The sequence below is a fragment of the Nannospalax galili genome, unplaced genomic scaffold (genome assembly GCF_000622305.1).
Source record: "Nannospalax galili isolate Female #2095 unplaced genomic scaffold, S.galili_v1.0 scaffold582, whole genome shotgun sequence".
NCBI lineage: Eukaryota > Metazoa > Chordata > Mammalia > Rodentia > Spalacidae > Nannospalax > Nannospalax galili.
In genome coordinates, this window is record NW_008349130.1 from 2,304,993 (window position 1) to 2,328,069 (window position 23,077).

Sequence of the window (23,077 nt, forward strand, 5' to 3'; positions counted from 1 at the left end):
TCTACATAGTAAGTTTCAGGCCGACTGGGGATACAGAAGACCCTGTCTCAAAAAGACAAAAAAAAAATTAAATAAATACATAAATCCTGTTAAACAGAGAGGTGGGAAAATTTTATTAAAATTACCCCAAAATTGGAAATTATATATCCATGTATATAAAATTCCATTCCTACCATCAGAGACACATAATGGCTTCTTCATGAAGACTAGAAACATATAAAATCATTTTTAACATATTTTCCCTTTTATATTGCTTCCATACGGCATTCAAGGAACATATTTCTACCTACCCTCCCCAAGCCTTTTGTATCTGAATCCCTCTTATTATAAAGTGACCACTGGTCATGAAGGTAAGGATGTGGGTAAGAAGCAAAGAGGTAACTACAAACAGCTTTGCAGTGTTAGGTCTCTCCATATTGTTTAGAACATGATCTTTTTTAAAGGCTGGAAAAATTTGGGATGATTTAGGATTTACTTCATCAGAAAATCCCAGCCATGGTCTTCACATAGACTGGTTGCTTCTATCTGCCAGTCCCTCATGCCCACAGGAGAATGGGAGGAGACATTGAGCATCTGCCCTTTGGCTGGGTAGTGGTTTAGGACTGGCTTATTTTGCTGATGGCTGCTGCCTGCGAGCCTCTTCAGCAGCCAGTGCCATCCATACTTCCATGATGGAAGATGAATCTCTTTCTCAAAACAGAATGCCCTATCTGACCTTGACCACAGATGTCGTATAATCTTATGAAACTAATCTTGCATTTTAAAATTAGAGGAACCTAGAAAATTTTCAAAAAATGCTGCTAGATCCTCTGTTGTGCCCAGTATTATCTACTACTGATGTCTGCCATTTCTCCAAGACACATTTCAAACAGTCCATTAAACTAGCTTTAAAAGAAAAGTTTTCTAATCAACACTTGAGGTCTTTGTCTTTGAAAAGCTCTAATCTGTCCTGTACTCATATATAATGCTTTGTATGTGTTCATTGTGTAGAGAAAATGTATCAGTACCATTATTCTAAACACAAGTATTCTGTTCGAAGCCACATGAAGGCATAATCGTCACAAATAGCAAACAGTAGAAATAGCATACGGTGACTGTCTCATTCCTTAAAATTTCTAGATGTAGTTTCCTCTTATAAGACAAAATAAAGATAATTTGGTCATATTAAAACATTTCAAGTATAGCCTTTGATGTGTGTGTGTGTGTGTGAATATGAGCCACATGAATGCCAGTGCCCATGGAAGCCATAGGGCATCATGTCCCCTAGAACTAGAGTTACATGTATTTGTGACCTGCCTGAAATGGATGCTGGGAACCAAACTCCAGACCTCTAGAAGAGCAGCAAATGCTCTAAATGGCTGAGCCAGCTCTCTAGCCCCAAGTATAGCTTTTAAAAGGCAATGAAAACTAAATGAGTAATTGTAACCCTGAAATTGTTTTTGGAAAATACGTTTGAATAGCTCTTTACTAGCCACTGTGATTCTAATGCAATGTACTGCCAGGATTGTAAACTCACTGTGCTAGTATGCCCTTGATAGTCTGTGAGCTTATCACCTGTGACTTCAGTTGACTTTTCTTCCCTTTTATTACTGATACTGTGTGGCAATGTTCTCATTTTTCTACTCTTTTTATAAAATGCTTGCAAATACCTACTAGCTTAAAAATGATGATGAGAGACCCACAAAAGTAGTGTCCCTGTTGTATAAATGCTTAGGATTGGCTTGTGTAGAAAAAATATAATTCACAACTCCCCCCCACACACATATGCATACACAAACATGAAGGATCTAGCTAACAGTGTAAAAGTGGCACAGTATAGATGTCACATTAACGGTATAGCTATTGGATACTGAAGAAATAATCTGTAGCTCCTTTGAAATACGGATAAGGCTTTATATAGCTGAGGAGGACGAATGTAGACTTTCTGAGGTTGTGAATAGAACAAGCAATGGGTCTAACCTTCAGACTCTAGAATGGAAGTTCTGAAGTCTTGGCTCACAGACAGAATTCATGTGTCCAGAGTAGCTAACAGCAAACTGTTACAGAATAGCTACAAAACCAGAACCTGCAGTGAATTCGGATTATCTCATCACCCTGTGTCTGTACTAGACTCACACTCCAGGCCTCATTTTTCTCTGCAAAACCTTTCATTTGATTAGCAGTTTCATTTTATTATCATCATTGCAGTGTTTGTGGTTTATATCTTCAAAAGTCTCAGGGCGGGGTATATAGCTTCATGGTAGAACACTTGCCTAGCATACCCAAAGCCCTGGTTCAGAAATCTCCCTATCACCACAAGTAGAAAGGAAGAGTCAGGATTTTGTTTTGCTTTGGAATTATTTTCTTGTTAATAATAGATACTCTTACAGGCACTGGGCTTCTAAGAGAAGACACCCTTCCATTTGAAAGTTTGAAGATTATATTTTCTACCCTGGGATATTCCTGTGTAGAATTTGCATGTTTGTCTGACTTGATTACTTACTGATGTTCCCCATGGCCAGGCTTCCATTTGTTAGAGATGCTTCTTTTTAAAGTTTTTTGTTGTTGTTTTGTTTTGTTTTTGAGACAGGATCTCCCTGTAGCCCCAGCTGTCCTGGAACTCACTATGTAGACCAGGCTGGCCTTGAACTCACAGAGATCTGCCTGCCTCTGCCTCCCAAGTGCTGGGACTACAGGCATGCGCCACCATGCCCGGCTTTCTTTTTAAAGTGTTTTAAAAAAACTAAATAAAATTTGTTTGTTCTCGATTATTTCATACATGTATGTAACACATTCTGGTCATACTCATTCCTCCACCCACCCCTATTCTCCTCCTCCCATCTCCACCAAACCCCCCCTTCCTCCCACCATGTCCCCATCAAACTTTCATGTTATAGAGGAAGGGTTTTTCTTGTTTTGTTTTGTTTTGTTTTGTTTTGTTTTGTGACCCACTGGGTTTCACCAGGACAGCCCATGTGGGCATGCTACTGGAATACAAGTAACTCACCATTGGTTACATCATTGAAAACAACTTCCTCTCCCCAAGCAGCTCCCCCTAGCCACTGCCAATAACTACCCTGGTTGGTGGCAGGCCTCATAAATCCCTCCCCCATGTATGATTAAATGTTTACATTTTGGAACTCAGCCTTGTGCAGACCCAATGCAAACAGCTATAGCTGCTCTGAGTTCATGAGTACCATCACCTTGTCATGCCCACAAGGCAGCATTTCCTGACTGTCTTCCCCATTGTCCAGCTCTTACATTCTTTCTGTCTCCTCTTCAGTGATGTTTCTTGAGCTTTGGAGAGTGTTATATGGAGCTTGATGCTGTGATACTAACTTGTCAGGCAAGATGTGCCTACTGGAACAATAGTGGCATGATTGTTATAGGGGTAACCAGCTGATTTTAGATTTGATCTGGGGCCCCTCCAGTTCTCTGGCACTGGTACTGAGAACCTGGTCAAAGATCCATGACTGGGGAGATCACAGGCACCAGAGGTGAACCAGCTACTTTTGTCTTGTTAAATGAACATACTGTCAAAGTGCCTCTTTAATATTTATGCTTACCCCATAGACTAGTGCTACCCTCAGCCTTGATCAAACAAGTTTCTCTTTGTAGCAAATAACGGTTAATGCAGACTCATGGCTGGTCAAGATGCTAAGAATAAGTGATTGTTGAGTGCTTAACTTTAAACAAGATCCTCCTTTTGATGCCTTTTACCTGTGTTTATTAGTTTAAGTAGATGCTTACGTTGGTTTCTTTTTAAATACACAGGAGTTTCAGAAATCACTGGGAGGTAAGCATTCTGTCTATGACACCACTAACCGAACTGGACGTTCTCTGAAGGAGAAAACATCATTGGCTGATGACAACCTGAAGCTGGATGACATGCTAAGTGAACTCAGAGACAAGTGGGACACAATATGTGGGAAATCTGTGGAAAGGTAGGCTGTTCCTTCAGGCAGTTTGGTGACTAGAGACTTCCCTCAGAGGTATAGCAGTGGTGTCTGTAGGGATGTTTCATCAACCTCAGATACGTGCTTTGTGTAAGGAACATCTGCTCATCCTCAGTGCCCACTCACATAGTGCCTACACTGATAAGACTCTAATCCTCCTGCCTCAGCTTCTTGAGTGCCAGGACTACAGGCGTGTACCATCATGCCAAGCTCCCAGATCTACTGTTAACTGTGCCTTTAATTTCCATACAGCTGCTTGCTTTTGGGTATGAAATAAAACAGAGGCTCTGTAATGTGGCATGCAAGGCATTGCTGATCAGGCCCAGCATTCCCTTCCAGCTGCCAGTCTTTCTCTCCCCCACTGCACTTTTGTGAAGGTCCAAGATTTAACCTTAAACCTCTCAAGTATTTAAGAAAGTAAAGTAGTAGTTAAAAAGTTCAAGTATATTATAAATGTATTTAATTTTTTCATTGATCCTTAGTTATGTTTCTCGAAAAGATTGAGTATACCTTATCCAAAATGCTTGAGGAAAAAAAAATATTCAGATTTAGGGTTTTTTTTCTTTCAGATTTTGGAATATTTGTGTGTGTATGTGTGTGTGTGTGTGTGTGTGTGTGTGTGTATCATGAAATAGCTTGGTTATGAGGATCTAGTCTGAATTAGAAATTCATCTGTTTAATGAAAACCTTACAATGCATAGCCTAAGATGGTTTGTTTGTTTGTTTGTTTGTTTGAATAAAACCATGTATTGACAGTTTCACAATGTGGACTTTTCCACTTGTGGTTTCATTTTGGTGCTGAAATTTTTCAGTTTGAACATTTTAACTTGGGAGTTTGGCTTTTAGGGTTCAATCTGTATCAAGATGAAATAAAGTATTTGGTTCTAGGTAACTTGAAGTGTTTCTTTTTATCTTGGTTTTTCTAATGTCAAAATGTTACATTCATTTTAAATGTCATATAAATGATTTAACTTATGATATTTTTTAAAAGGCAGGAAAATTTGAGTGATCTCACAGAGACCAGTGGATGCCAGGGTGTTAAATGGGGCAGAGTGCAATCACAGCGAGGGCATGGGAGAGTGGAGCAGTGCCACTCTGTCTAGATTGTGGTAATCGCAGGAATCTGTACATTTGTTGAAATTCATAGAATTATCTACTCAGAGAGGTCAGGGTTATTGTTTGACCATTTAAAACAATTTCTAAAATAAAAAATTTTTTAAAAGTTGTATTTTTATCAAAAATCATGAAGGACAAGTGATTTCCAGAGGTGAAGGAAAATTTACTATAACAAATGCCAGACATGAATTTAAAGGACTAAAAGAGAAAATTTGAGAAAAATTTTGCTGTTTTCTAAGGAAGGCAGAGGAAACAGCAGTGAAGACCATTATTTTCTTCTTCCCTAATGCCCCTCAGCCGCATACATTAACTTTAGAAGACTAATTTTTCCACTGTTTTTTCCCAGACAAAACAAATTGGAGGAGGCCCTGTTATTTTCTGGACAATTCACAGATGCCCTGCAGGCCCTTATTGATTGGCTGTATAGAGTTGAGCCCCAGCTGGCAGAAGACCAGCCTGTTCATGGAGACATTGACCTCGTGATGAACCTGATTGACAATCACAAGGTACTGCAATCCAGAATGTTCTTTTTATCTTGTTAGTTATTCTGAGTTTTGAGGAAAATATAACCACTTACAGTAGCCTTTTAAAGTCAGAATGCCTCACTGCATCCCTTGTCTTCATTACTGAAATACATGTTTGAGCAGAAGCAGGAATCCACCTTTAAAAGTGATGGGAGAAAACTACATGATCAATGAAATGCTTTTGTTTTCAGTTACTTGATCTAAATCCAACTTTAGAACTTGAAAAGCAGTTTCATTTTTTGTGGTGCTTTAAAACGTGTTTCAAGAATGGTTTTCTATTTTTTAGTTCTTCATTTAAACTATTATGTTGTAACATTTTAAAAAATCATTCAGTTGGTGACCTGGAACTAAGTCAGTATGCAGATCTGAGACACCGTGACCCATGGAGTCATGATTAGATGCTGTTCTTTAAAATCTGTTTTAACCTTGCCTCTTGAATTATATGCTGAGGTATTTATTACTTGTTTTGAGGAAATTTCTCTCCTTGCCCTTGTGATTTCCTAATACATAGGTTAAACAATGTTGCCAATCAAGAATGTGTTTGAGGTGTGCAGCTAGTACTAAGTATAAGGTCTTAACTTATGACCAAATGATACAAAACAACCTGGAGAGCCTTCAAGCATGGCTCACATACAGAATCTACGTTGTCTGCAAGCACCTTACAGTACTGTACCTCACTTGATGATGTACTCCTTCCCGTGATTTTCGAGTTCACAAAATGTATTTTATTTTAAAATGTTGTCTTTATTTATTTTTATTTTATGTATATGAGTGTTATGCCTGCATCTGTGTCGTGCAGTGTCCACGGAGGACAGAAGAAGGACTCGAATCCCCTGGAACTGGAGTTACAGAATGTTCTTAACCACCGTGTGGGTGCTGGGATTCAAACCTGGGTCTTCTGCAAAAATAGCCATTGCTCGTAACTGCTGAGCCATCACTCCAGTCCCCTAAAATGTTCTCTTCATAATTCACTGGCTATGCTATTCTGATACACCTGATCTTTGTGAAGTGTTCGCTCATTTGCATATTTCCATATTTATTTTCTTCTTTGTTTTGATTCTGTGATTATACCTATAAAAGAGAGTTTGTTATATTTAATACTAATAGAGAATAAATAAGGAGCATACTGGGGTTGTGCCTCCGTTGGTAGAATGCTGGCCTGGCATACTTGAAGCCCTGGATTTGATCCCCAGCACTGCCTGTTCCCTATTGTAGTAGCCCAGACCTATAATCCCAACATCTATCAGGTAAAGGCAGAAAGACCTGAAGTTCAAGATCATCTTCAGCTCCATAGCCAATTTGAAGCCAGTCTGGGCTACATGAAATCCTATCTCAAATAAAAGAATATTGGCCAGGCCTACAAAAAAAAAAATTTGAATTTAAAAAATTAACATAGCTTTGCTTATATTGAAGAAAATGTTTTGGGGCATGATTAACACAGACTTCTCCAGGCACTCATTCAGTGAGTAATGCATAATGTAATGTTACTCTTTACATAAATGCCATGTTTATAAGCTCACTGTCTAAATATTTACTACCATAGCACTTGCCAGATTTTTTTATATATTAAAGATCATCAAGAATGAATTTCTTATTAAGGATGAGTAATACAGTTGGAGGGCTCCAGAAGTTTAAGTATACAAAGAATATTAAAAGTACACTTTGAAACTGTTAGATAAGTTTATCACAAGTGAATATTTGGGTAATGTCCAGAGAGAGAGAAAGAGAGAGAGAGAGAATGTGTGTGTGTGTGTGTGTGTGTGTGTGTGTCTGTCTGTCTGTCTGTCTGTCTGTCTGCCTGCCTGCAGCTGCATATCATTTCACACTATCAGAGTGAAATCGTTCACAAAATTCACTACATTTTGTTTGGATTGTTTTGGATGAGTGCCCTTTTGTGATGATTTTTCTGAAAAATAAAAAAAATTTTATTTTGGACAGAGGTTGGTTATCTGAACCATCTAGTTTTATTTACAAACTGTTTGATCAGAAACAAAGAACCCTGGACTCACTTTTTAGGTTGACCAAAAGAAGTCAATTTCATGGCACATTATTTTAAAATACATCAAAATTAAGCAGAGGGGAAAAAGAATGTCCAAAGCTTTTCCTCTGAGATGATGATGTAGGTGTCTAAAATGTGAAATTAGGGGTCAGTCCTTAGGATACTGTGGAAACTGGGCATCTTACAGAAGACAGGACTACCTGCCAGCTCTCCATTGGAGCTTATCCTCTCTGGGCCCTGCAGTGTACACCGGCCTTGTGTTGTCGCCTGTTTATCTCTGGTGTGTCTCTCAGGACAGTAGGTGGCCAGCATGCTACTGCCACACTAATGACTTGAGAGGAATGGGACACTATGACAAGAGTCATAGAAAAAAAGAGTTTGATACATTGTGTGTGTGCCTTTGTGTGTGTGTGAAATTGAGAAGGCAGATCACCATTATTTAAATCAGATGTGACATTTAAAAAATAAGATATTGCCGGGTGTGATGGCTCACACCTTTAATCCCAGAACTTGGGAGGCAGAGGCAGGCATATCTTTGTGAGTTCGAAGCCAGCCTGGTCTACATAGTGAGTTCCAGGACAGCTGAGGCTACAGGGAGACCCTGTCTCAAAAAGACAAAAAAAAAAAGATATTAATATTCTGTTCCCTGTGAGGAGATACAAGACTGTAAAAAAATTTATCTAAGACTATGTTAACAATACTCAAATAGGAGCGATGGGTCATTTCTTACCTTGTGAAAATTCTGCTGAACTATAAGTCTTATATGTATGTTATGTGATGTTCTACACACATACACACACACATATTTTAACATTTTGCTATTTTGTCCCATAATTAGAAGTTAGTTATAATAAAAAGCTAATAATATGGTTTTCTTAGGTCTTCCAAAAAGAGCTGGGAAAGAGGACCAGCAGTGTGCAGGCCCTGAAGCGCTCTGCCAGAGAGCTCATAGAAGGCAGCCGAGACGACTCCTCCTGGGTCAAGGTCCAGATGCAGGAACTGAGCACCCGCTGGGAGACTGTGTGTGCACTTTCTATATCAAAGCAGACACGATTAGAAGCGGCCTTGCATCAGGTAAAATGAACATGAATGATAGCTAGGTATAATGGTTTAAGTGTGGGAACCACAGCAAGAACAACTCTAGTAAAGATGATGGGATCCTAATTTCTCATCCTGGAGAGTCATGAAGGACTCCTACCTAGCCTCACCATTGTCTTGATCCCACTTCCAGCCTTTCAAGACTGTAAATGACTTAAGAGAGACAGGTTGCTAAGCTGCACTTGGAAGTGATACTCAAGTAAATTTTCAGTTTCAAAGTATAATAAGCTGCCTCAAACTAAGCTGCAAAAGTGGTGAATTCTTCTTGTGAGTCTTGTTAACCTATTATATCTTTTCTTACATTTGCATAATGCAGTAAGATCTATCCTTATCTTTTTAATACTAGTATACATAATTAATTTAAATTAAGACTCTTTCATGAAGGGGGAAATCTATATAGTTCTGTAAATTTTACTAACAGGTATATCTGGAAATCTTTGTGTGTGTGTGTGTGTGTGTGTGTGTGTGTGTGTGTGTGTGTGTGGTGTTCACTATTAGGCAGAAGAATTTCACTCGGTGGTACATGCCCTCTTGGAATGGCTGGCAGAGGCAGAGCAGACCCTGCGTTTCCATGGTCTTCTCCCAGATGATGAGGATGCTCTCCGGACTCTCATTGATCAACATAAAGTGAGTCATTTCCAATTGATAAGTAAAACTAAATAAGAAAATCAGCAGAGTAAAAAGAATAAGCTCATGGTTACAAATAGCAGTGACATGAATTAATTCTTTACTGAGAAGTAACTAAACATCTGGTGCATTTAAGAATGAATCTCCATCCTCCCTGGTTACATACCTACGTTAGCATATACCTAATATACATGTGCATGTAGCTATCCTTTTAATCTCCCTTTTTAAAGAAGGCAGTAACTCTGTTTCCTGTCTCTTGGGTACATTGGCTTCTGTCCAAACATCAGTACATTTTGTTGCACTTTGATGTGGATTTCAAGAATAAAACTTCCTTAATGAGCATTTTAGCGTTTATAAAATTATTCTATTAGAATTAAAATGAGTTATTTTGACCTTTATATGAATAAGCAAGTCCTATTTTAAAAGCCCTAAAATATTATTTTTAAGCCTCTGATACTTCTTGGGTGTTTTTGTTTGCTTTATTTTTATATTTGTGCATGGGTGTGGCATGGACCACTGTGTACCCGTAGAGGTCAGAAGACAGCTTGCAGAAGTCACTTCTTTCTTTCTACCATGTGGATCCCATGAATTGAACTCACGACATCAGTTTTGGTGGCAAGCACTTTATGCTTGGCAAGCACCTTATGCCACCGAGCCAGCTCTCCAGCCCCACTTCTTTTTTTTAGTTAGGAGCCTTGTAAAATTATCGTGAGAGCTAACCTATGGTATTGCTTTTAATTTTAAACCATTAATCCATACTGTTGAAAAAACAGACAAAAAATCTGGCCACTGAGTTATCAGGCCAAGCTCTTTTCTGTACCAGTGCATGGAACTTGGCAAGACCCTTCAAAGAATTGTCCACATAGCTCTTAACAGATGTTTTTTAACGTTTAACTAGAAAACTCAAGAATTTACAATGTTTACATCCAATGTAGCGTTGATGTCAGCATTTCCTATTAACTTTAAAGATTTTTTTTCAGTACCACTAAATAGCTTTGCCTTTCAAGGTCATATTGGAAATATATCATTCTTGTTCAGCATGTATTACATCATCTGCATAGACTTCTGATTTTAATTAATATTCTTTCTCAAAGGGGCGTTGGCTACAGTAATGACGTAGTACCTTGCTTTTACTAAGAGTGACGCAAGCTTGCATGACTACCTGGATAGCCAACACTGTGCACCATTTAAATTTGAAACTAGACTACAAGAATAGGAAAACTGTCAAATGTAAATTTTAGATTCAGCTCAGTATTTACAAATCTAGTTTATATTACTGTGGGCTGACAATTAGCCAACACTGAGTTCCACAAAGTGCTAGGGTTTGGTTCTTAGAGGTATACCCACTGATGCCCATGGTGCAAATCTAACATCCTACAGAAAGACTGTATGTGGTATGGGCACCTGCTGTAAGAACAGCAGGACCAGAGAATCTTCAGGATGCAAGTATTTGGAACCAGATTGGAGTTTGTACAGCCAGTTATTTCAAAATATTTTAAAGTAGTGTAAATTTTTTTATTTATTTATTTTATGTGTATGAGTATGTTGCCTGCATGTATGTAAGTGTACACTTGTTGTACAGTGCCCGCAGAGGCCAGAAGAGGGTGTCATATCCCCTGGAACTGGAGTTACAGTTGTTAGCTGGCATGTGGGTACTGGGAACCAAATCCAGGTCCTCTGGAAGAGAACTGCACTCAGTGCTCTTAACCACTAAGCCATCTCTCCAGCTCCTACCTGTAGTTTGTTTTGTTTTCTTGGTCATGGTGGTGGTTTTATTTTCTTTTTTTCTCTGTGTTTTTTTAATTGAGTGTTTTAAATTGAATTTTTGTGATTTTTTTCATACAGTATAACGTAATGGCATTTAGATCACCTTCCTCCACCTGCACCTCCCCCATTACCCCTGCCCAGTGTACCCTATTCGTTTTATATATATAATGCCTATAGAGTTTAACCTGTCTTAAATGCCTCCATCCACTGGAGCCCAGTTAGCCTACCAAGAATCTCCCCCTCTCAGAAGCAATTGGTTGCCAAAAGTTCCATAGGTTGGGTTAGTGTTTCTTTACCCACTTTCCTATGTCTATGCTGGGATTTTGTCTTTTTGAGCTTGCGTGGGACTGGTCCATGCTGTCACCATTGCTGTGAGTTCATAATGAGTAACTGACCAGCTGTCTGGAAAACTCTGTTTCCTTGTGGTCACCCACCACCTCTGGCTCTTACAGTCTTTCTATTTACAGTCTCTTCCACAATGATCCCTCAGCCCGGGGAAGCAGAAATTTGATATGGGTGTCCAGGGATAAGCAGCCTGCAGCCTCCTTTTTCTCTGTATAGTGGCCGGTTGTGAGTTTCTATGTTAATCACCATCTGCTGCATAAGGAAACTTCTCTGGTGAGAGTTCAGAGATGCATTAATCTATGGGTATAACAGTAAGTCATTAGGGGTCAGTTTAATAAAGTATCTATTTAGTATAAAACTATTAGGGTGTCCTCTATGCCCTGTGACCTGTCTAGCCTCAGATTCCTAAGCCTGATACCAACTGAGCTGTTCTTTGAGGGTTTTGTTGTTGTTTCTGTTTTTTGAAACAGGGTCTCATTTAGTTCAGGCTGATCTCAAATGTATTATGTAGCTGAGGCTAACCTTGAACTCAATCCTCCTGCCTCTACCTCCCAAGTACTGGGATCACAGGATTGTACCACCATGATCAAACAGTAAATGAATGCCACTGAAATTCTGTGCTCAGCAAATGCCAACAGCTAATTGAAGAAGCCTTTGTTTCTGCTGTAGGAATTCATGAAGAAACTGGAAGAAAAAAGAGCTGAACTAAACAAGGCCACCAGTATGGGTGATACTGTCTTGGCCATCTGCCACCCTGACTCCATTACCACCATTAAGCACTGGATAACAATCATCCAGGCCCGGTTTGAAGAGGTTGGTGTGTCTCAAATAATCCTTAGTAGAAGTACCTTTGTAATTTGTAGATGGGAGAATGGGAAATTTCAGCAATTGAGTTGTACTCACAGCTGTGGGAAAATGAGACCTACATGGGGAAAATATTCTTTAAATCAGTCTTGTGGTATGCATTATCAGCCTCTGAAGTTCACCTTTCACTAAAAAAGTTAAAGGGATCTGCATCTATGTACTTGAGACCTTAAAAAACAGATACTTGGTTCACCATACAGCGATTTGTCCTGCCTGCTCATTGTGTCTGTTGAATAATCATGGAATGGTGTTTCAGGACAGTGATACTTCAAGCATGAATTGGAGAATGCACTGGTAATTAATCCATTGCTTAAGATTTAACTTGTTAGAGTTCTATTCTTTAAATGCTACCCAGAAAAATCATACTGGGTCCTTTAGATAATGACACATGAACTTAACAAAACAAAAGGAACAAGCCAAAGGAAGCCTGGATGCTGGGCACATCTGTAACCTTCAGATAGTGGCAAATATCCTAAAGGTGTCTTGGTACTTCTTATAGGATCTAAAAAGACAGAAATCTTCATGGGTTTAGCCCAGGATGAGCCTAATGTACATTTAAAATGAGTGTATTTTACATTAATGAAATTATTCCCCAAGTCAAAAGAAATTCAGTGAGCTTTCTGTTTCTGTAACAGGTGCTGGCCTGGGCAAAGCAGCATCAGCAGAGACTGGCAAGCGCTCTGGCTGGGCTCATTGCTAAGCAGGAGTTGTTGGAAACGTTGCTGGCTTGGTTGCAATGGGCTGAAACTACACTTAGTGATAAGGATAAGGAAGTCATCCCCCAGGAGATTGAAGAGGTGAAAAGCCTCATTGCAGAACACCAGGTAAAATAAATTGGATCTTAACCCTACTAGCCATCACCTTGGGTATTTTCTTTCTTTGGCTGTGATGCGTCTCACACATGTTCCACGGCTTCTGAACTAGTGAGTCTCGTTCTGCACCTGCCCTGTGACCTGTCTCTGCACAGTTGCCTCTGGAACTTTGCAAAGCCCTTTCCTCCTTTGGCAACTAGACAGCACTCCTCTGTTGCACACTAGCTCCTGAGCTACCTCTTGCCTCCTAAATGCGATCTCTGTTCTGTCCTCCATCTGATCCGCAGCTTCTGTCACTCCAACTCCCACCCCCTTTGGGCAGTCTCACTCATCACCATGGCTCCAGCCAATGCTTGTTTTATTGTTTCATGTTTGCATCCCATCTGTTTCCCAAGATGACCCACGTCGATATTCCAAATGCTGCCTACTTAAAAGTTGTGCTTTTTCTTTCTCAGATTGATTACTTACCCTGTGTACCTTGCTTATTTTAAACTCTGAAATAGGGGTTGGGGATTTAGCTCACTGGTAGAGCACTTGCCTAGCCAAGCTCAAGGCCCTGGGTTCAGTCCTCAGCTCTGGAAGAAAAAAAAAAAACCAAACAACAAAAAAAAAACAATGATGGGCATTATGGGCACTCTGATTCATAGTTTGTTTAATATGCAGTGACAAAGAGAAACATGAAATATTGGCATATCTAGTTAAGTCGTTATCATTCATAAAAATCTAAGTTACTGATGTTTATAGTGATGTTTGTAGTATCTCGAGTTATGTTCCCTGTGATCAGAGGTGTTATAACAGCCAGAGTTTTCCAGCATGGTAACTCTTTCAGAGCTACCTTACTTTTATTTTCACTTGTGTCTGCCTCACTTTTTCCCAATCATTTTTCACCACAGTCTCTGCCTTTCCTCGGCTTTTGCCACATAGGTAGGGCTTCCTAGTCAAGAATAACAGTAAGCCAAGGACACATAATAAGACATGACAAGATACTAAGCCTTTTAAATATACTGGAATAAACTTTAACTTCATTAACTTTCACCCGCCTTGAAATAGCTTGCTTATGGCTATTAAGTATATATATTTGCATATATATGCGTTTAATGTGGACTTTATATCACTGTATACCAAAGTCACCTTAAATACTTTGAATATATAAGTGGAATGTACCATGGCATAGTCCTAAGGACTGTGCCCATGTTGCCTTTGCAGAGAAATATTCACTAAAAGCTCTTGGAGACAAGCTTTGAAGTTGGAGCTTAGTAGGTACAGATAGTCACATATGTTGTTTTCAAACTAGACTGTGGTGTTCTTGTTTTTAATTTGAATTTACTTTGTCAGCTATAACATTTTGCATTCTTTAGAAATCAATAATGCCCAATTACAGTAGTTTAAATATTTTTCACCTAAAGATAAAACATGATAATTCTTCTTTAGAAATACTAGTACAGTCCTTTTATCCTTGTGTTTTCTATTCATTCCTAATGGTGAATTAATCTCACATACTTGTATTTACTCAGCATCACTTCTCATTTCAGACCTTCATGGAGGAAATGACCAGAAAACAACCTGATGTTGATAAGGTTACTAAGACCTACAAGAGGAGGGCAGCTGATCCTTCCTCATTACAGTCCCACATTCCGGTCTTAGATAAGGGACGAGCAGGAAGTAAGCAGCTATATTGGTTCCTTTTCTGTTGCTGTGATAAAACACCATGACCAAGGCCACTTATGGAAGGAGGAGTTTATTGGGCTTACAGTTCATAGGGATTCGAGTCCAGCATGGTGGGAGGCATGGTGGTAGAGGCAGCAGGAGCAGAAAGCTGAGTGCTCACATCTTCAAGCAGGCACAGAAACAAGGAGACAAGACAGGAAGTGGGACATGGCTGTGAGCTCTCAAAGCCCACCCCCACTGATGTGCTTCCTCCAGCAAGGCCACACTTTCTAAACCTCCACAGCAAGTGCCACAACTAGTACCAAGTATTCAACTACTTGGACCCTATGGGGAACACTCATTCAGACCATCACAGTGGAGACAATTCTCAAAAATAAAGATGGCTGGACAAAGAAGCTAGTTTTCTTTTATCTTAACATTTGAAATTTTGGAGCAAGTAAAAAGCCTTGTGAGTTCTGTCATAAGAGGTTTTCTTGAAAGAAAACATAGGCACTAAAGTATTGGAGCACTTTGTTTAAAATTAAAGAAAGGGCTGTGCCCAGGATCCTATATTTAACTTTGTTTAAAGTGTATCTTTCAGATTAACTAGAAGAAATTGGAAAAATTTGCAGGAACCCTTTGAATTGGTTCATTTTTCTTCTATTATATAAATAGCATTCAAGCTAAACTGGCAAAATTGACTGTGATCTGGATAAAGAACATAATCTGTTTCTGCTCCAGCTCATGTGGCTTCTGGCTCTATTTACTAATTCACAGGCAACCTTAACCCAACACAATGACATTAAAAACAGTAATCATTAGCTTGAGAAGGTTTTTCAGAAGTACACTCTACATTATAAGTTTTGTATATTTTTGAAGGGTGGGAGCAGAGCCACTACAGCTAGTTTTAGTCAAGGAGGCTAGGTAACTGAGAACGCTGGGGAGGCTCCTTGGCTGCCTCCCTACAACTGGGAAGCATGGCCTTGAGCAAGTTTAACTCTTTCATGGCCTCAATTTCTTCATCTGCAAGAGGATACTTTTATCCTCTTTAGACTGAGTGAGCTAATGCATGTGAGGTAGTTAAGTATACTTTCAAGAGCATTTGGTTACCCTCATTAGTTTGAGCCTAAACAATGAACACCGGCCACATCTAGCCATTTATTTAGATAGAGAGGGTGGGAGAAGCATTGTGATCATTGTTTTATGCAGTTACAGAAACTTGTAGAAAACAGCCAGAAGGAGAAAATTGACTCCGTAAATTTAAGTATGTTAAGTATGTGCAGGAAATATAAATGCTAGGTAGAGAATGGATTTGGGAGAATGGTGGGAGCAGTGCACATCTTCCGGATGTTGGGATTTGTGAAGCCCCCTGCTGTGATTGCAGAGACTGCTCCCTCACACTCTCCTTTCAGCCTTATTCTCTGAGAAGGGTAGCTGCCTTTGCTCTAACCTACTCTAAGATGTGCCTCACTGTGCTGGGAGGTTTATTTCTCTTGCCTCAACAGAGAGTCCCAGGAAGCTGCCTTGCTGTTGAAATGACATGAATTTTAAGTAGGAAAAATTTTAACCATAAATTTATTGAAAGAACTCTCCAGTATTTAAATGTCCCCATCAAGACGCATTTCTGTACTTTTTATAAGATTAGAATATAATCCTTAATAACTAAGAAAGACTTGAGCCTTGACATTACACTTCACCTAAATTGGATATTTCTCCTTGTAATGCACAATAATTAAATCAACTCAGCCTTGACTAGGCATAAAAACAGTAAAGCCCTAACACATATTAGCACCTGGAAACTTTGCCATCCTAATTGGAGTTGTATTTTAACAGGAAAACACTTTCCAACCTCAAGTTTATATCCATCCGGGTCACAGACACAAATCGAAACCAAGAATCCCAGGGTGAACTTACTGGTGAGCAAATGGCAGCAAGTCTGGCTCCTGGCGCTGGAAAGGAGGCGAAAGCTCAATGATGCCCTGGACAGGCTGGAAGAGGTCTGTCTGCACGTGCATGTCCATCTATCCCTGTGTTGTCCCTCACCTTCATTTGTCATAACGCACTGCATGAAATCATTTCTTTTACATGAGCAAATTCTTATCATTTGAATCCATATGTTTCTTCTGAACAAATTCTAAGAATATATTTGTTTCTATAAAAAAAAAACTAATTTATGGGATTTGGATTCAGGGAACCAAAAAGTTAAAAACTTTAAAATTTTAACGGTTAGATGCTGATTGCTTAAGAAAAACTCTTGAACTTGACATATATTTGCTGATGATAATCTGCTTATAGTTCAGATCCTTTAATAATATACACCCCACGACTGGGGGTTTTAATTTTTATATCCTGAAATTTGAAATTTTTAGATGTCTAGGCAAACTGTAAGAACTTGTAGGCAAAGGCCTGCACCTTTCACAGAACATAGGGTCAGCGTTGACATTGGGACAGCCCACCATTGTGTCTGCTGTCGTGAACAGTTTAACTTCAAAGTTTAACTCCAAAGATTTTTAATTGTAAAGAAAAGAAAATGACATGATGAAGTATTCTTAATTTTTAAAAATGTTTCCTAGTCCCATTTGTCAGAACCCATCTTTCTCTAAAATGGGAGAGATGGGTCTTACCTGGAGGACCATCAAAAATGATTCATCTCAGTGTAAGGTACAGTTTGATGTTCGCACCCATGCACACACGGGCAGCACTGATTGGAATTAGTAGGTTATTATTTTTTTTAAAGGTATGAAATTGGGAGGAGGATGCGTTGGATGAGGAAATTGAGGGATATGTTGCATTTCATTGCATATACATATGAAATTCTCAAGAATAACTGTATTAATTCAACTGTGAACCTAAAAATTTTATAGCCACTTTTGAAAGAGATGCATCTTTGCTCTGGAAATTGTTATTGAGTACGTTAAAGCTGTAATGAAATGCTTCTAATAAAAAAAAAAAGTTTTAAAGCTACGGTTTAAGTACAGCACTAACTGAACCAGAACTTTTCCCCTTTCCAGCTGAGGGAATTTGCTAACTTTGATTTTGATATCTGGCGTAAAAAATACATGCGATGGATGAATCACAAGAAATCTCGAGTGATGGATTTCTTCAGGAGGATCGATAAAGATCAGGATGGCAGGATCACCCGGCAGGAATTTATTGATGGAATTCTTTCCTCAAGTAAGTCCAAAGCAGATGACTAGAGCTGAAATAATTTTTACAGAAAATAAGCACAGTTTAAAATTGTGGGGCTGCTAGATCCCTAAGTCACCTTGTTTGGTAGATTAGTCATTTGTAAGCCTGACAGATACTACAAAAAGTTATTCTCAATGTAAATTTTATATGATTTATTCCTTAGTAGCAGTTGAATCATATGAGATTTCTAGTACCAAACAGTTGGCAACCTATAAGACAGCATGACTCACCCTAGTTCTTAAAGATAAGTCTGGATTGTTAACTGTTCATTTGTTATGATATGAACCTGTTTTCTAGCCAGGTGTGGTGGCGCATGCCTTTAATCCCAGCACTCGGGAGGCAGTGGCAGGTGGATCTCTGAGTTCAAGGCCAGCCTGGTTACATAGTGAGTTCCAGGACAGCAGGGGCTACAGGGAAACCCTGTCTCAAAAAGACCACCCCCCATAAAAAAAGAATTTTAACATGTTTGATCACCTTGATGAGCCACATTGAGGCTAAAATATGCAGTCAAGTATATCTTAAGGTGTAATTAACAAATTACCTGACTTACCATTGTCTGGCAAATTTTAGAGTTCCCAACCAGTCGCCTGGAGATGAGTGCTGTTGCAGACATCTTTGACAGAGATGGTGATGGATATATTGACTACTATGAATTTGTAGCAGCTCTGCATCCAAATAAAGATGCATACAAACCTGTCACCGATGCCGACAAAATTGAAGATGAGGTACTCGTCTTCCATCTGCATACAACAGTAATAGTGTGTCGTGCCAGGATGCCATGTGCAGTTCATAACAACCATTTCATTTATTTCCATTTTGTCAGTTTTTAGTATCCCACGGTGAAATATCAACACTAAAGTGAATATTTCATCTTTGTTTTTGGCAGGTCACAAGGCAAGTAGCTAAGTGTAAATGTGCAAAACGATTTCAAGTTGAACAAATCGGTGATAACAAATACAGGGTGAGTTTTCCAAATAACTTTATAGTTCCTTTAAAGGATAGAAATTGAAATTTGTATACACTTTGATCTACATTGTTTTCTAGGAACCATAATTATTTTTACATCATCTCAAAATGTAGTGGTATATGAAACCCCAGTTTTTATCATTTAAAATTATATCAGTTTGCCAGGTGTGGTGGCAGACGCTTTTAATCCCAGCACTTGGGAGGCAGAAGTAGGCAAATCTCTGTGAGTTCCAGGGTACCTGGGACTTCAGGGAGACCCTGTCTCTAAAAAAACAAAACCCTAAAATTTTATAAATTTACAAATTATATAATGCGCGTGTTATAATAAGAAATGGCTTGCATTTGCATATTAAGCTATATTTTGACATTTATAATATGTACATTATCTTTTAAATGTTTTTATATTTATTTTGTGTGTTTGTGTGTATGTGCGCATAAATGGATGAGTGTGTGCATGCTATGGCATACATGTGGAGGTCGGAGGACAACTTGTAAGAGTCAGTTCTCTTCTTCCACCATATGGGTTCCAGAGGTCAAACTCAGGTCATCAGGCTTGGCAGCAAGCACCCTTACAGCTACCTCACCCATGTGCACACTACTTTTTTTTTAATTATTTATTTAATAACCACATGATTAGAAGCATTTCATTATAGCAGTAGCATATTCAGTAACAATTTCCAGAGCAAAGATGCATCTCTTTTCAAAAGTGGCTGTAAAATTTTCAGTTGAATTAATACAGTTATACAATATTGAACTCAGAATAAACCCTTTAAGACATAAAATTGAATGAGGTTTTAACCGTTAAAAAATATCTCCATTTCAATTTAAAATGTATTGTTTCATACAGAAAAACTAATTTTTAATGCTACTAACAGATGTTTGCACATGCATCTCTAATCTCTATGTATCTGATTATTACTAGTCACAGTCGGTTACTTTCTGAGATCCTTGGCACCTGAGCATGGATATAAAATCATCAGGTAGATTTCAGTGGTAATATGTTTCGCCTCTACTAATTAACATGAAGCAAATTTTTATGCTTCTTCCTCAAATATAACTCATTTTTTTTAATCTGTTGATTTTTTTGTATTTCATACAGAACATTCCAGACAATCTTACTCATCTATATACACACACGTCCCAAATAGCACCCTCCCATAGTCTCCCCCGTGCCCCCTACTGGAGCCCATATTCTCTGTAATCCCTGTTACTAGTGTCCACTGTGTTGTCGGTGCCCCCAGCCATTCTCCAATGTGCACGTTACTTTTAAGGAGAAAATTATTCACAGTAAAATATCCAACTCGCGTGTGTGTGTGTGTGTGTGTGTGTGTGTGTGTGTGTGTGCATTTAAGCTGCTTCACATTACTTTGTATTTTATTATGATTAAAGGTAAGTGTCCAGATTTTTAATAACGCTATTCCAAACCAAAATCATGAAATTAAAAATACTGACTCATAAATATGAAAAAGGCAGATTTTTTTCTACTTACACAGTAACTTTTATTCAAAATATCAGCTAACTTGGTTCACATTCAAAATAGAGAAATGTGATTATCATTCTGTCTTCATTTATTTTTTCTCTTCTTTGAAACATCTCCTAAAGTAGTAACTAGGTAGAAAATGTGCTGAGCAGCCATAATATACTGTGTTACTTAAGAATGACTACTTTCATCTTTTAAAAAAAAGTTCATCTACATACTGAAACTTTAACTTCAATTCGAAGTCCTAAGAACTTTCCAGTAAATTTGTAGAGAAAATTGTGGTTGTTTGGTTTACATTGGAACAGCTGGGTACACACATCTCTAGACTAGATACTATTTCCAGAAGCCAGAGTATGAGTCTGTGTGTTCTCAAGTCATATAGAAAGTTTCCTGTTGAACTAATTGTGTCTTTCTTCCATTTTTCATTTTTTATCAGTTCTTCCTGGGAAATCAGGTATAAACCAGTGGAATCTCAAGTTCTCAATGATTTTTTTTTAACTTAATTCATAGTCATTAAAGCTTGCCATGGCCAGTCCCCCCATGCTGTCTCGCTAGCTACTACAGTGTTGGTTGGCGTGGTGTCTCTGTGAGCGCTATGAGAGTCTTTGATGCGGGACTCCTTTATTGCTTTGTGTCTCATGAGATTACTCTTACGTGAACCAGATAATGAATTGTAGCTTATTCACTGGCTACAGTGATGCAAACACGTAGTTCCCCATTGTTAGTAATACTATTAACATTACTTTCATGCAAGGAGTTGTTGGAACACAAGTTTGATTGTCCACACATCTTTGTCTAACTGTTCAGGACACAGTATGTAGTAGCAGAGAGGGGTCAGCACCAAGCTGTGAACATGGAAAGACACGGCACTGAAAGGTCTCCATGGCACTAAGCCACAGGTCACATGTTTGCTGCACAGCAACCACCTCCACTTGTTCTGAGCTGTTAGGTGTTTCATCTCAAGTTTGAAGTGATGGCAAGGCACCCTTTGTGCCATCTTGGCCACATGCTAATATTGACTTTTAAGTCAGCAAGAACCGCCTACCAACACTGCAGCACAGTCCAAATTTAAAACTGCACACAGGAGAAATTATGCTTTGATTGCCACATGTCCAGGGTTTATTTCTACTGTCTTCTTCTGTGATATTACTAAGTGGCTCCATCAGAAGATGTGGCGCATCTTAGGTCTCAGGTTACCTCTTCATGTCCTGCTAGCCAAAAATTGTTTAAAACAAAACCGCTCCATTACTTTGAATTGAGTTTTCCAAAGAAATGTTTTTAATTGACATATAATAGTTGTATATATTTATGGGTACAGTGTGATTCTTTGATACATATGAATAATGTATAATGATCAAACCAGAGAAAAATACTCATTAGTTAGTTACAACACATAAAATGTTACTTTTCCATTCTGGTATTTTCTGAGTCAGGATAGTATCTTCTTGTACTTACAGAGAGAGTAAGAAAAATACTTACCTCAAAAGATTGTATGTGCTGGGCATGGTGGCACACACCTGTAATCCCAGTACTCGAGAGGCAAAGGAACATGGATCTCTGTTGAGTTCCAGGCCAGCTGGGGCCTCAGGGAAACACTATCTCAAAAATTTTTTTTTAAGATTTCATGTGCTAAAAGTACAAAGAACGATGTTTATCTGCTTTTCTTGCTTCATAGTTTGGCCATCAGGAAATAAGAGAAATTCTAAAGATATTGTTAGTTGTTTGGAGAATACCTTTTAAAGTAGAATCAAAATATCATTCTATAAAGTATTTAGAGTTATTTTCTCAAAAATTACTTTGAACAAAATTATCAGATCCAGTTATCTGGTTCCCTAAGAGTAATTTTCTTCACATCCCCTCTTTTCCCTTTGCTTACTACCAGCACCAATTTTTTCCTAACAGTACAAATATATGTTTTGATTTTTAAATTTAATTTTCATTTCAGGAACAGGTTCGTCTGTAGGAATAATTAAGTTTTAGTGTTCAAAACTGAGATTTCAAAAATAGCTATTTGTAGAGGTGTGATGTAAAACACCTGAGTCCCTGCCTGTGTACTCTTGTGTCCTCAGTTTTAGTTTCCTGAGTGGAGTTTGGTTGGTTTTTTGTTAAGCTTCTTATCCTAAAATCCAATATTAAAGATTATTGAAAAAGGGTAGACTATTTCTACTCAAAGTTTTCTGTTATCATGGTAAACCCAGACGGTAGTCAAAGGCACAGTTCTAGCTCCCTGCCATATGAAGACTCTATTTACATTTAATTAACTGTTCATTTTGCTTTGTTACTTGTTAAGTTGGTAACTGTGAAATTCAGCGTCGTGGTCTTCATAAGTTGAACATGAGCCTCTTAGAAATGATTTCAAAGAATAAAATCATTTCTCACAGACTTTCAAAACAAGGAAACATCAGAACTGCCTGTGGCCTAGCATTTGTTCAGGACTTGGAATTTGTAGCACATCCAGGTGATTGATGATTCATTTGTACCAGTGGTACAAACAGCTTTGAGAGAGATCTTTTTAGATGTGAAAGCTGTGTCTTTAGGAATTTATTAGCAGCTGCTATAATATTACTGTAATCTAAAGTGGCATATTAATCCAGTCTTTAACTAATTGGTTTGCCAGACTATAAAAGGTACAGAAATTTTAGTTGGGTGTGAAATTGTTACTAATCACACTCATTAACTGCTTTGTTCTCCCACGCTGGAACTTTAGT

General features: G+C 38.5%; 1 protein-coding gene across 16 annotated transcripts in view; it reads left to right on the forward strand.

Moving 5' to 3' along the window:
- Dst (dystonin) overlaps positions 1–23,077 on the forward strand; it is a 489,235-nt gene that overhangs the window by 455,716 nt on the left and 10,442 nt on the right. For 14 of the 16 annotated variants that reach the window (XM_029570107.1, XM_029570103.1, XM_029570105.1 and 11 more), the window contains 12 exons: positions 3,754–3,923; positions 5,398–5,557; positions 8,454–8,648; positions 9,171–9,299; positions 12,081–12,224; positions 12,911–13,099; positions 14,620–14,749; positions 16,568–16,731; positions 17,746–17,908; positions 18,494–18,648; positions 18,810–18,884; positions 20,806–20,823. In XM_029570107.1, coding sequence (XP_029425967.1) covers positions 3,754–3,923; positions 5,398–5,557; positions 8,454–8,648; positions 9,171–9,299; positions 12,081–12,224; positions 12,911–13,099; positions 14,620–14,749; positions 16,568–16,731; positions 17,746–17,908; positions 18,494–18,648; positions 18,810–18,884; positions 20,806–20,823 — 1,692 coding nt within the window. The remainder of the gene's footprint in view (positions 1–3,753; positions 3,924–5,397; positions 5,558–8,453; positions 8,649–9,170; positions 9,300–12,080; positions 12,225–12,910; positions 13,100–14,619; positions 14,750–16,567; positions 16,732–17,745; positions 17,909–18,493; positions 18,649–18,809; positions 18,885–20,805; positions 20,824–23,077) is intronic. The other 2 variants (XM_029570106.1, XM_029570104.1) reach the window with 1 other exon arrangement.